Here is a 12,720-nt window from a genome sequence, read left to right on the forward strand (position 1 = left end):
CATGATGTAACATGTGGGAAAATACTCATTTTCCATTTAACATTAAACACATTGTGTTAATCTACTTCTTCCTAAAATAAGCTTTACTTTTTTACATAAATGGATCAAAACTGCTCTAATTATGAAGAGTAATTTTAATGTAAAGTAGCTCTATTAAACCAGCCAGCATTAGCATTAATGCTTCTGCTGCTTCTTCTGATACCAAAGGATTCCATGGGAATTTCTCTTAAATACTTAACAACAACTTTAAGTGCAGCATCTGAACTTAAATTATGACTCTGACTAAGCTAACAGACTCTCATATAATGACTAAGGCAAATGCTAAGCAAGATGTGTTGGGAAACAAGATAACACAGGCTTATTGAGAATCCTAACAAACAGCGTTAGAAAGTACATAGATCAAGCTGGAATGACGTGGTATGCAGCAACCCTAAAACCAAAGCTCTCTCCAGAAAAGTGATTGAACACATTTAGTTGCCTAAACTTTGCAAGATTCTGGATCTCAGTCTCCACGGTATCCTAAGTCTTGTTTCAGGCTTCTAACTATTGTAAAAGTACTACCTCTTTATAAAGCTATATTTTTCAAAGCACCAATAATATTACGTAAAGGGTCTACAAATTACTTTAAAGGAGGCTTGCAAGAATAACTAATTCAGAACTAATAACCCATTTCATAGTACTTTGCATCCAAATCTGAGGATCTCCTATTTCAGGAAAGGTAGTGTCAGGGAGCCAGATTAACAGTTGTGATAACACTAACCTGCAGGCCAGATATTACTTGCCCCAAAGTTAAAAATACATTTGATTTCATAGAAGTCATTTTTTCCAAAGAATTGAGCCACAAAAGAACATCAGTCTCAAATGAGAAAGTCCAGAATCTGTTAAAACATTAATATTTTCCAGAGAAGAGAAGCAGCTTGATAAACTGACCCAAAAGAAGTGCAAATCAGAGAATTACTACTCTAATCCTTTTGTTATCTGTTGAGCAACTGGGAGAGAAAACAAATAGACCCTGGGCCAAGAAATGGAAAAAGCATTCAGCCCCAAAATTCTAACTTTTCTCATATTTTGACAGATCTTCATTAAAAGGCACAACTGCCTACAATCAGATTTGTGACTGCAGTTCAGAGCAAAAAAAGATACTCATGCAAGGCATACTTTAGTTATAGAACTCCTTACCACATGAAGAGGTGGGTGACAAAAATGTGAATGGACAAATTCATGGAAGAAAAGTCTACTACAGATCTTTGTACGTAAAAAGATACCTCCTCCCAATCAGAAGCCTCTGAGCTGCCAAAGACTGAAGGCTGGATGTATATTCTGGGGAAATGGGCTGCCCTGTTATTATGTTCTCCCATAGGCATCTTCAATGGTTTGGACCACTATTGGGCTAGACTGGCCAAACCTCGTGGGACATTTCTTATCTCCTTATACATGAGCAAAGAACTCGAGACTAAATGAGTCCAATCTATTCCCACAGCTGACAGTTAGTTCTTTGCTTATCTAGAGATAGTAAGCTCAAAAATATACCAAGCCTTTGACTTCCCAATGTATACATTATAACCCCCCCCCAACAGGAGCTACTCGCACTATCCAAATTAAAATATGTGTACCCCCTTTTCTCTACAGTGATTGTGCTGAACGTCCAGGCAATTATGTTGACTAAATTGGCTGCAACTAAGTTCTAGAATTATTTTGTGGGCATAGTATGCACACTGTTGTCAACTTAAGTCGTAGAAATACCTTAGTTCCAAGACAAATCTTTCTTCAACTGTTCTGTTTCTACAAGTTCTATAATATAGCTATGCAATTTCCTTGCCAAAAAGATTGTTGAACCGATTATCACACAGTGACTCTAGTGCAGCAAAATTCATAAAAGAGCATTCAGGGATATATTAGGTTCCATTTACCTACTTATCACAGCAAGGTTTCTCATGACTATAGAGACATTCAGTGACTCAAGGCAAAGCCACTCATTTACTAAAAGGAAAGCGTCAAATGACTATAGTAGAATCTAACATAAGTGACCATTATTTTGTGCCTAAAACAATAGACCCATGCAGCACCCATCTGAATTTGGCAGTAAGCGCGTAGATGAGTAACATGCAACTTTTCCATTTCAACTATCATATCAATCTTGACTGTCTATAACTGTATTCCTTAGCGGGGAAAACAGGTAAGTTATTAAAATCTTTCAGTTTTTAGCTAAACCGAGACTCTAAAATAAAAACAACATCTCCTTAACTATTTTCTGATATTTGTTCCTGCTTGTGAAAAGTCTTCAAAGTTTAAGACAGGAATTTAGCATCCTCTACTTATAGTTCACTTTGCTTTCATGTAAACAAAATTCAAATTAACCAAAGCAACAAGTCACAAGAATACTACTGCAATGTGGCATTAAAATTGTTTATTAAATGCATAAAATACTTTTTCACATCTTATTCAAATAGGTCCTAAATGTTTTCTTAACCCAGTGAATGCAGAATTATTTCTTGATACCATTAAAAAACCCTCCAACTCAGATGTTGAATAAAAATAAGAAAGAAGTCCTCAAAAACTCCCATCCCAGGCAAATTAGTATGTGTGGTCACCGCACTCAACTGGAAACAATGCCTCTTCACAAGAGCAGAAACCTCACTGTAAAAAGTAAGAGTGAAATCTAAGTTCCAAGATGTATGCAAAAGAATATGCTTGCAGTAACAGTCCTTAATCCACTCTAAATTGTAGGATGTTTTCACCATTCAGCATGTTCTTCTGTGTCATTCTGAAATTTTGTGGCCATAGAGAATTTCATAAAGAGCACAGGTGTAAATCTTCAGGAACAATTCCTTGCAAAGTAGTAACTTTGATGTCAGAACTAATCGGCCTTTAACAAAGCAACAAAGGGAAAAAAAATCGTTTCTGGTATAAAGGCAAACTCAGAATATGCTTTAACCTTTCCCACGGAGTAGAATTTAAGGAGCTATTCCTAGAGAACTTCCCTCAGAACTACTCTATTTTGTGCTGAGGATCCTATAACATGAATGAAACATGGGTATTAATCTGGGATTCATGTGCACAGATGATACATTAGAGAGGAAAACAAAACAAAACAAAAACACTTAAATTGATTTTTGTAGATTGATAGCTAAAACCTTCAAAACAAGTTTAATTTTACGTGCTTTCAATAAAGATATATGAAACCAAAAATGAAAAGCCATGGAATGATTTTAATGATGTAAAGCTGCATCTTGCTTTGATAATTCTACTATACTATCTGTTATACTATCTGCTATCAAAAAAGGCACAAAGACATTTTTTAATAAGCTTATAAAGAGATCCTGTATGGTAAGTTTTATCTTTTTTTTTTTGGTCAGTTCCATTTTCTGACTATGAAAATGACTATTTACTCATTCCCTTTTCCTCCATCTTTATTTTTTCCATACTTGCATACTCCATTTCAATATAAATTTGAAGACAAAAAGACTAAAAAAATGTTTCAAGATCTAGAATGTTGGAAGTTTTTTCATCCCACATTTTCATAACACCGGATCCAGGTTTTGAACATTATTTTAGTAGTTTACTACCAGTTTGAACATTAGCTTACTCAGAGAAAATTCTGAGCAAACTTATCTTTATCTGTCAGTACTAACTGCTATCCAAATAACAACACAGTCAATATATTTATTGTGTCCTCATACACACAATGGCATCTTTAGCAGGAGTCCAGTTGAAAGATTATTTGAAAATGTAGTCTTTTTAATTTGAAAAAGTTTTCACAGCTGCAAAATTGGTGGAACAACATCAAGCAAACTAAAATAAGACAACCACCATTGCAAACTTTCTCATCTATTGTGAGCCAAATAAGACACCAAAAGGAAAATGTAAATACATAATATGCATTTAGCTATACATGAGTGATCAGAGGTGTACAAGACACAATGTCAATATCACCACCATATATTTATTTCGATTAACTTTAAAAAAATTGTTACAAGAGCATATAATTGTTTTTTTAAGATTTCATAAGCATAAACTCAAAAAAATAATAGTCAATACTGAAGCCACCAAAAAAAAAAAAAAAATCCCTTAACAAGAACCTGGAAATAAAACTTCAAAAAGCTTCAGCAAAAATTACTCTTCCACTTCATGTTGATATGACATCAGTCTTCTCTGCCAACTACAGCAGCTGCTATGCCCCATTTTGTCCACTTCTCCCACAAGCCTTCACGCTTTCTCATTTGTCATGCCTGGTGTCTGGAACACCCACCTTCCTTCTCTTGGAGTCCCATCCTAAGATCCACTTCTGCCACATTGCCTACAGAAAGAGTAGGCAACTAAAACATTCATTCACTGTGTTAACAACATGCCAAGCATCAGCTTTCACTGTGTAGACTGCAGCATAGCGTTAAGTCTCACTTTACCTTTCTCACTACCTCTTAATCACTTCTCTCTCAATGCATCGAACCTAAAATTGGGTATGTAATATCTGAGAACCTGTTTGGAGAAGTAGCACCTGTGTGCATCTGTGATACATGCACGTACATAATGTAGATACACAGAGAAGAATAGGCTATTTAATGAGAAACTTCTCGCTTTAATACACTTCCATCCTTTACTGGGTCACCTGAAATTTCTCTTCAATCTCATTGAAATAGTTTATGAAATTGAATCTGAAAGCAGCACAGGTGTTTTTGTTTTTGTTTTTTTAAGTCTTTTACTCTGAATTTATTTCTCTCTATCCTTGAAAATCTGAGTTAAAATTAAACTAGTCAAAAGACTACAGAAAATGTTTATGTGTACATAGGTCATGATCTATGTTCACAACTGCCATGAAACAAACATATTTATTTCTGGAGAATAATTGAACTAGGACTTAAAGCAATGACATCTTTTTTAAAATCTGAAGGGGAAGGGTTTTTTTTTTTTCTTTTAAATGAAAAAATAATCTAACATAAGTGTTGCTTACACATATTAAATGCAAGCCTACTGTGACAACGTATACTGTCCTTCAGCTGACATGAAGTTAAAGTCATGCTTTCAGTATTTTCTCCCATAAAAATATTTCTACATATCACTCCATTTAAGGGTGAAATATCGTACCATATAATTTGTTTCTCCTAATAATAAACATAGCTTAAATAACTCCAATGCAGTTTTACCAGGGAATAATGCACTACCAAGCAAAAAAGTGTTGAAGAATGTTTGTTTTATAACTTTGTATCATAACAAATGGGAGAAACACCTAAATTAGAATACTTGAGCAGACAAACAAGCTGCACAAGGCATCATCAGGAATGATAAACAGTTGAAGATGTATCATGTAAAAACATGACAAAAACATTTCAGACAAGATGTAAGCACAGAAGATAATCAATAATCCATTTTAATTTGCAAATACATTTCCTACAGATGAATTAATAAAATCCTGGCAAGCATATAGCTGAAGCTTTAAATGCATAAACACACTAAAATTAAAGCACTTGCCACTGAAAACAGAGTCTTACACAGCTAAAAGAAGCCTTTCCTCACATAAATTTAATGTACTTGAAACTAAATCACTATTAAAAGTGTAAAAATAAGCTTATTCAACTTACATCTTTTTCTGACCGATGTGGGAACATCGATGATTGGCTGTAGTACATGTTTTCATCATGGTAGTCACCATCAACCCCCTCTACAAACTTCTTCCTTGAAGCACCAAACATGCTGTTTGTCACCTAAACAAGAAAAATGATTAACCTCTATGTGTCGTATATCACTTGCTTTGAGAAATACTACTGTTATGCCAGCCTTGTTTACACAAATATTCTGAAATGCAGATGGCCAAATAAGTATGAAATAAAATACTATTTAAAAACTACCTTAACTAGTTCTAATACACCCCTTAACATCATTTGGAAAATATATGTAATTGTGCCTGAAAGCTATCTGCATGTCTGTTAGCATGAACATTACTTTTGTGTTACTTGAGTCTCATCATAAAGTTGCACTGTGCAACACAAGGCTTCTTGCAGACAGCATAATTTCAACACAAAGTTTCGAATACAAAATTTCAGCATATATCAGACCTTCATAAGTACCAGATTCTGTGAAATGAAATCCTAATTTGAGACATGAAGTTTCCCATCTCTAGGCAGATGTCAGTATTCTTTCCTCTTTTCTAACTCAGAGAATTCCAAAGCACTAATTTCCTAAAAGTAACAGAAATTCAAAGACATGCCTATTACATGGAGGCAGGTTAAAATACATGTATGTATATAAAAATAGTTAGAAAATTTATTTCTAAAAACTTGAAAAATTCCTCTCAAAAGTCTTTTTTATACATGCCCAGCATAATAGCTATTCCCACTGGGGTTTTCATCTGACAAACTCATACTTAGAACAGACTGGGCTGGCGAGGGGGAGAAACACGCATTGGTTTGTTTTGGGGAGGGGTGTTGGTGGGTTGGGTTGTTAGAGTCCCATGTCCTGTGACCTTTCACGTAGGTTTATTTAAAATTACAGAATGTTAGATAAAAAGAGCAGATTTCTCCATCTCTCCTGAACAACGTAAATCTTAAAGAAGAAAGTTAACAAATGTTCTTCAGTGCTCAGCCTGAGCCACCCTTCCCACCTAACAACTCGGTGAAATCACTCCAGCACCTCACAGCCACAACTCTGGCTTTCTATCAGCCATGGCCCAGTCACTGCCATGACTGGGTAAGAGAAGGCAGAGCATAACTGTGCTCACCAACAACATCCCGGGCTGGCGAGGGGATTACAGGTGGCCATAACAAACCATCCCAGTTTGTTTTGCCCTCGCTCCCAGAGGCACGCGCACACACACACCCGCACAAGCATAAATATCACTGCTTAGTCAAGAACGTAAAACTGGAGAAATACCAAACACGCAGTTGTTCACAGAACCTTAATTCTTCAGCAAATGCAATCCTGCAATAAGGTCGTACAATGTCGCTGAAGGACCTGCTGCATACAGTGTGTATTTATACATCTGACTTTTTATTCGTATAAAAGCATACGTGTTTGTCAAGTCTCTAATCTATCTGGCTAGAAACTCTACTACAATAACACAGTGCAGACTAACCAAGTCCAGTTTTATCCTACCAAACCAGCAGAACGGCATACGTATTCGTCAGGACAGTGCAACTTCCCCAGTTTCTTATATCATACAGGAAGATTAGAAAGAATGGGGATTTATAAGATGTTAATCAAATCTGAACTACTGTTCTATATAACATGAACATTTACACAGATTTTTAAATAGCATTTAGCTTATAAAATGCTCTGAACCACAAGGTTTACTATCCTCATTACTGACAGTATTAGCTAAATTTAAAAAAAAAAAAAGGAGGGGGCTTGCTTTTTGGGGGGAGAGGGGGGAGAGGGGGGAGAGGGGGGAGAGGGGGGAGAGGGGGGAGAGGGGGGAGAGGGGGGAGAGGGGGGAGAGGGGGGAGAGGGGGGAGAGGGGGGAGAGGGGGACCTTTTCTACTGCTTTAAGCTCCTGCTTTAAACTGACCAAATTTAAAACCACATTCATTCTGGTTGGCTGCAATAACAGTTTACTTTTAGCTCAAAATCCTCTTATCCTTACCGACACCAAATTACTCTGGTACTTCTCACAGATCATGGGCAATATATAGCTTATTCAAATTTCACCTTTACTGACTAAGGCTTCTGAGTAATATTTAATAATATTACTGCTCCTAGACTAGTAACAACTTACCGCCATGATTTTCATGCCATAGTAGTTTTGAGTAAAAGCAGAGTCAACATTTGGGATGCATTTAATACAGTTATAATCATGGAATTTCCCTGCAGTGTCCAGCTAGACAAAACCATACTCAATTGTACTATTCTATTACTCCGTTAAGAGTTTTTTGGCTATTTAGACTACTGATGTTTCCAAATAAATTTATAATTTATTTCACACACATAAAGGCATGTAAAGGTCCTGGGTACCTTCCACAGATGAAAATACCACATTTTTGAAAATACCATAAAACACAAAACTCAGGTCCCAAACTGCTTGCCCATATTCAGCTGACTTTCACACTTGTGGTGAAGCTTTCATTACACTCTAAGCATATCCCACTGTGCTAATCCCTGCAGAATGCAATTATCAGAGACCAGATGGAAGGGAACATTTAACAGGCTAAGGGGATTAGCTTGGCCTTTGCTCTGCCTCAGTAAAGTGCGCAGAGAAGAGCAGTTGGCTTTAACCACTGCAAAAAGGATAATGAAATGTTTTGGTGAAGCTATCCCTAGCAATGATGACAAGAGGCTGAGCTAATCAACCAACTACTGCTCTTGAAAAAGATAAAACGGAGTTTCTCAGAAGCCCCTAAGAATTTTCACTACTCCTTACAGTACCTGGGATAAAAGAAGAAAACTTTTTGCCATGCAACTTGTGATCAGTCCCGTCATCAGAATAACAAAATAAAATTGTTCACTTAACAAACATAATAAAAATATACACGTTGTGACAGAAAGCAAGAGCTATTGAGATATACACTGTAAATTTAAAACATAATACCTAACTCAGAACCACAGTATAGGAACTCTACACAGGAAACAACAATTCTGTCTTTGAGCCTGTACCTTTTGATCTTATTTTCACAAAGACTCACACACATAGCTGTCTGGCTACATATGCACTGTAAAGACTTATGAGTCAGTGGAACAAGGTCAAAGCTTTGAGTCACAAAATACATGCTTAAAGCCACTGCAAGAAAAAAAATCATTAAGAAAAATGGAGTCATAATATGGAGTGTACATATTAAGAAGCCAAAAGATATTTATACGCTCTCCCCCCAAATTGAATTTTCTAAGACTATTTCCTATATTGATAATTGTATAAGAAAGCGGCCCAGAAACTAATCAAGATTATGCCCTGAAGGCCGAGAAAGCATGCTGACATTAATATGGAGTCTTACAAATACACAGTTATTAAAAAAAGAAAAGAAATGAAGAAAGCTTTTAATAATTAATTTAATTAAATATTGGTATTTCTATTGGCAACCCCTATTTCTTCATGGTAACTACTCAGACCATGCTGATGACTCCAGAGCGTACAGCAGTGCATTATTAGGATGCATCTACAGGAGGAGCGGGGAAGCCTGAAGAAACACTGCTGGCATTAATGCATCTGATTGCTTTGAAGATCTTCAAAAACTGTGACTTTTTGCAAAGACTGATACATCTTCACAGCAGCATTTTTTTAAGTGATTTTGTGTTTTTCAATGCTGCCAAGTGAAGTAGTTGCATGTAGTTCTCAAGCTGCCCATTCTCCTGCAGAGGGAAGCATTAGAGGAGCTGAAGGGCTTTCTGGCAGCTGCATGCACACGTAATGGGATTTCACTTAACTAAAAGAACTGCCACTTGTTCTTGGGGTGAACTGCAGCATGAATCACACCCGAGAAATGCATCATTGCACTTCACACTGCTATCCAGTCCTTTAAGGCAACTGACAAAAGGAGGCAGCCGCTAAGGTCCGGTAACTGCAAAGGTAGGAACTAGGATTAAAGACTGAAGTGGCAGCTACCATACATAGTCTAAGAACAAGCAACAGTTAAGCAGTCTAACATTAACAGCCAATTTATCTACTTTCCAGTAGCAGTCAGTGACAATAAATGGCTGGCAAACTTCTCAGTAAGAGCACCTATCTATGTGTACACTTTTACAATATTACAGTGAGTTTACAGAATGAAGGTGTCAGACTGTCGTCAAACTAGCAACGGGCATCTTCCTAGTCACACTAACTTAGCCTAACATTCAGTGACAGGTTTCTTAGTCAGTCATGCTAAAAGCGTATGCACAGACATTGCAAAAAACATTTGCAGTACTTCTTCTAAGAAGGTCTGACTCTAAGTGGGGTTGTGCCAAACGCAGAAAGATCTATGGATGAAACTTAGCTGCTTGTTTCCTAACGACAAGGAGCCACCAGAAAACTTCACACACAAGGATCACAGCTCCTTTTTAACACAGATTGACAGACCAATGTCCAGTCAGCTACAAGAGTTAATACAGCAAAGTTCATGCTGCACTTAAACACAAGAGCCAATTTCTACCTTTCAACTTATCATTCCAGATCTTGTGAAGGTACAAAAACACAGGTCAGGGTTAATTTCAAAAGGATTTAAAATTTGTTTCAAGTCTCTCATTCACACACACACACACACACACACACACACACTTAGGCTAACACTATCTTACACACGTGGTACTCCAGTTCCATGGGGGTTCTAAAAGTAAAGAATTCCTGTCTATTCAGCCTCATTTCACACCTATCTCTCTTCTAATCTTGTAACAAGATTACTTTCCCTATTCTCCTGTGGGAAGTCAGTCCTCTGTCACACAAGACACGCTGGTGGAGTAATCATTCATTAAAAATGTAAAAATGGTGCAGTTCTGTCAACTCATCCTTTATCACAATGTTGCAATGGCACAATTCCCACTGACAGACGAGGGGCATGCCTACAAGCCCACGTACAAACACTATACAGAAAAAAAAAAAGTCTAGGGAACAGAAGAAAGAAAGGAAAGGAAGGGCAGAGTGCTGCATTTGAGGATGGAGTTCAGAGAAGACAGTAGCCGCACTGCCACAAACCACTTACTATTCTGACCAGATGAACACAAGTGCTTCTTTCAAAGCAAAAGCACATCATGCGTCTGAAATTTGACAGCAGCTTCAAATTAATGTTAACCAAAGAAAATATGGTCCCAAGACCTTTAAGCACTTTTATAGAACATTTCCTAACAATAACCACTATGAAGGGACTAAAAGCACTGCACAGATGTTAAGAACTTGAAGTATCTAATAGGTAGTTTGCTGCAATCATTTACTTTACATCCTTCAAATAGTACCTAACACTACAACCAATAATGCTTATTTCTGTGCTATTAGGACAGTATATAGAATTAAAAAAAAAAAAAAAAAATCAGATTTCAAGAAAATCCTTTTCATGAGAAGAAAGACTGTAGCATACTTTCACATACAATGACTTGCTTGTTAACAATGATTGAAAATTCTGTGTCAACAAGGTGTTTATCTGTAAGGAAAAATTATTTAAAATTTTGTCTTCACAAGTTGCAAAAAGATCTTCTCTATAACTGCTTGTAAACTGGTGCTATGGCTGTTTATTAAATTAGTTTAACAGCTTGAGGCAAATAAATTAGAGATTTAAAATATGAAAACTAATTATCTTATGTTTCTGTTTTGCAATATTACTATAGGTAGTGCCCAAGGACAGCTCACTTGTGATATTAATATAGCCCACTCTAAACTAAGAGGATTCTATGAAATCTCCCTGGAGAATGAATATTTTTAATTTTGCATCGGGCAGTAAAGTTGATCAAGTTGCAATTGATTAAATTCCTCATCATCTTTATCAGAGCAGAAAACTATATGCAATAACACAAATTCAGAAAATAGTTTAAGACTTGCAATATCTTTTTTTCCCTACTCCTCAAAAGACTGTAATATTTGTCAAATGCATACCATCATTACACAAGACAGTAAGATGGTCACTGCAGACTGTAATTTCAGTCTCATGTTGCATAGATTCCACCAATCTATCGACTAGGGTTTCTGATGTTGCTGTGTATTTCTTATTAAACAAAGTTACTAATAACAAAGTTACTAATTTACTTTTTTTTTGTTAAAAACAAATGTTTTTATATAAGGTAACACACTTGCATATCCAAATTATCTGTGAAAGTGTTTATTTAATGAGCCTTTCAGTGAAAAGTAAAACATCCATTCAACCAAATATCAAAAGTTACATATTGGTAGCTACTGAATCACCCTGCAGTTTAAGTCAAAACACAGAACTCAGAATACATCAGAAGGCACTTTTACAAGATAGTATAAATTCAATTTAAAGTGAAAACAGCTACAGTTTATGATCCTACTTCTCAGCGTCAAAAGAGAATTCCAATGTGGCGCAAACTGGAAGTGATGTACTATAGACAGTAGATTAACTACCAACTTGCTAGATGTAAGAGAACTCTCAAATCACAACTCCTTAGTGATACTTTATAGTTATTAAAAAACAAATGCATGAAAGGAATGAGAGTACAAATAAGGAAAAATACATTTCATTTTTAGGATGAAAGGAAAACAAAGCAAGAATTTGAAACACTTGTTTCCTCATTTAATTTCTCAGTCACAGTCATTCCATTTCTCCAAGGTGACTGATAACCTCTAACAGAGTATACTGTATACTTATGATATCATAGTCCTTCAAAAAACAATTTTACAGTATCAACAGCACATGAACACGAAAAAAGGAACAAGTTTCGTTACTTTTTTTGTTTGTTTGTTAAAAAGTCTTTTTCCTTGAGGAGCTTAACATTGGCACTGATTTGTAGTCACTGTAAGAACATAACAATAAAATACGGATTTTGTCAATCTTCATTGCTGGCTTTATTTTAACTTATGCATTTTCAAGTCTTAATCTCAGAAATACAGAAGACTGAAATGAAGACCACCACAATATATCTGAGAAACAAGTCTGTCAAAAAACTTGAAGGTTGGATAGCCTTTAGAATAATCTCATAGTACTTGTGTCATATGGTTCATAAATGGATTATTTTTCAAATTCATAGGAAGCTTTAAAAAAGAACAGCCAGAAAACAACTACTGTATTGGTTTACAAACTTACTTAGGTCAAGTCTTAAAGTAATTCAAGATTCAAGATACAGCCTGTCTCCTTGAAACACTGCATGGCGTTTCCTTTC

At 36.0% G+C, this 12,720-nt stretch overlaps 1 protein-coding gene across 7 annotated transcripts in view; it reads right to left on the reverse strand.

The window, feature by feature from the left end:
* Window positions 1–12,720, reverse strand: part of CNOT2 (CCR4-NOT transcription complex subunit 2) — a 98,765-nt gene that overhangs the window by 34,331 nt on the left and 51,714 nt on the right. For 4 of the 7 annotated variants that reach the window (XM_067313402.1, XM_067313374.1, XM_067313382.1 and 1 more), the window contains 2 exons: window positions 5,577–5,699; window positions 4,250–4,297 (listed from right to left, as the gene is read on the reverse strand). The exons of 1 other annotated variant lie outside the window; for it this stretch is intronic. In XM_067313402.1, the coding sequence (XP_067169503.1) occupies window positions 4,250–4,297; window positions 5,577–5,687 (159 nt within the window). In that variant the 5' untranslated portion in view covers window positions 5,688–5,699. Of the gene's footprint in view, window positions 1–4,249; window positions 4,298–5,576; window positions 5,700–6,062; window positions 6,140–12,720 lie in introns of those variants that run through there. 2 more of the 7 variants (XM_067313390.1, XM_067313420.1) reach the window with 2 other exon arrangements.

Source organism: Apteryx mantelli, chromosome 1, assembly GCF_036417845.1.
Source record: "Apteryx mantelli isolate bAptMan1 chromosome 1, bAptMan1.hap1, whole genome shotgun sequence".
In the NCBI taxonomy this organism is placed as follows: Eukaryota; Metazoa; Chordata; class Aves; order Apterygiformes; family Apterygidae; genus Apteryx; species Apteryx mantelli.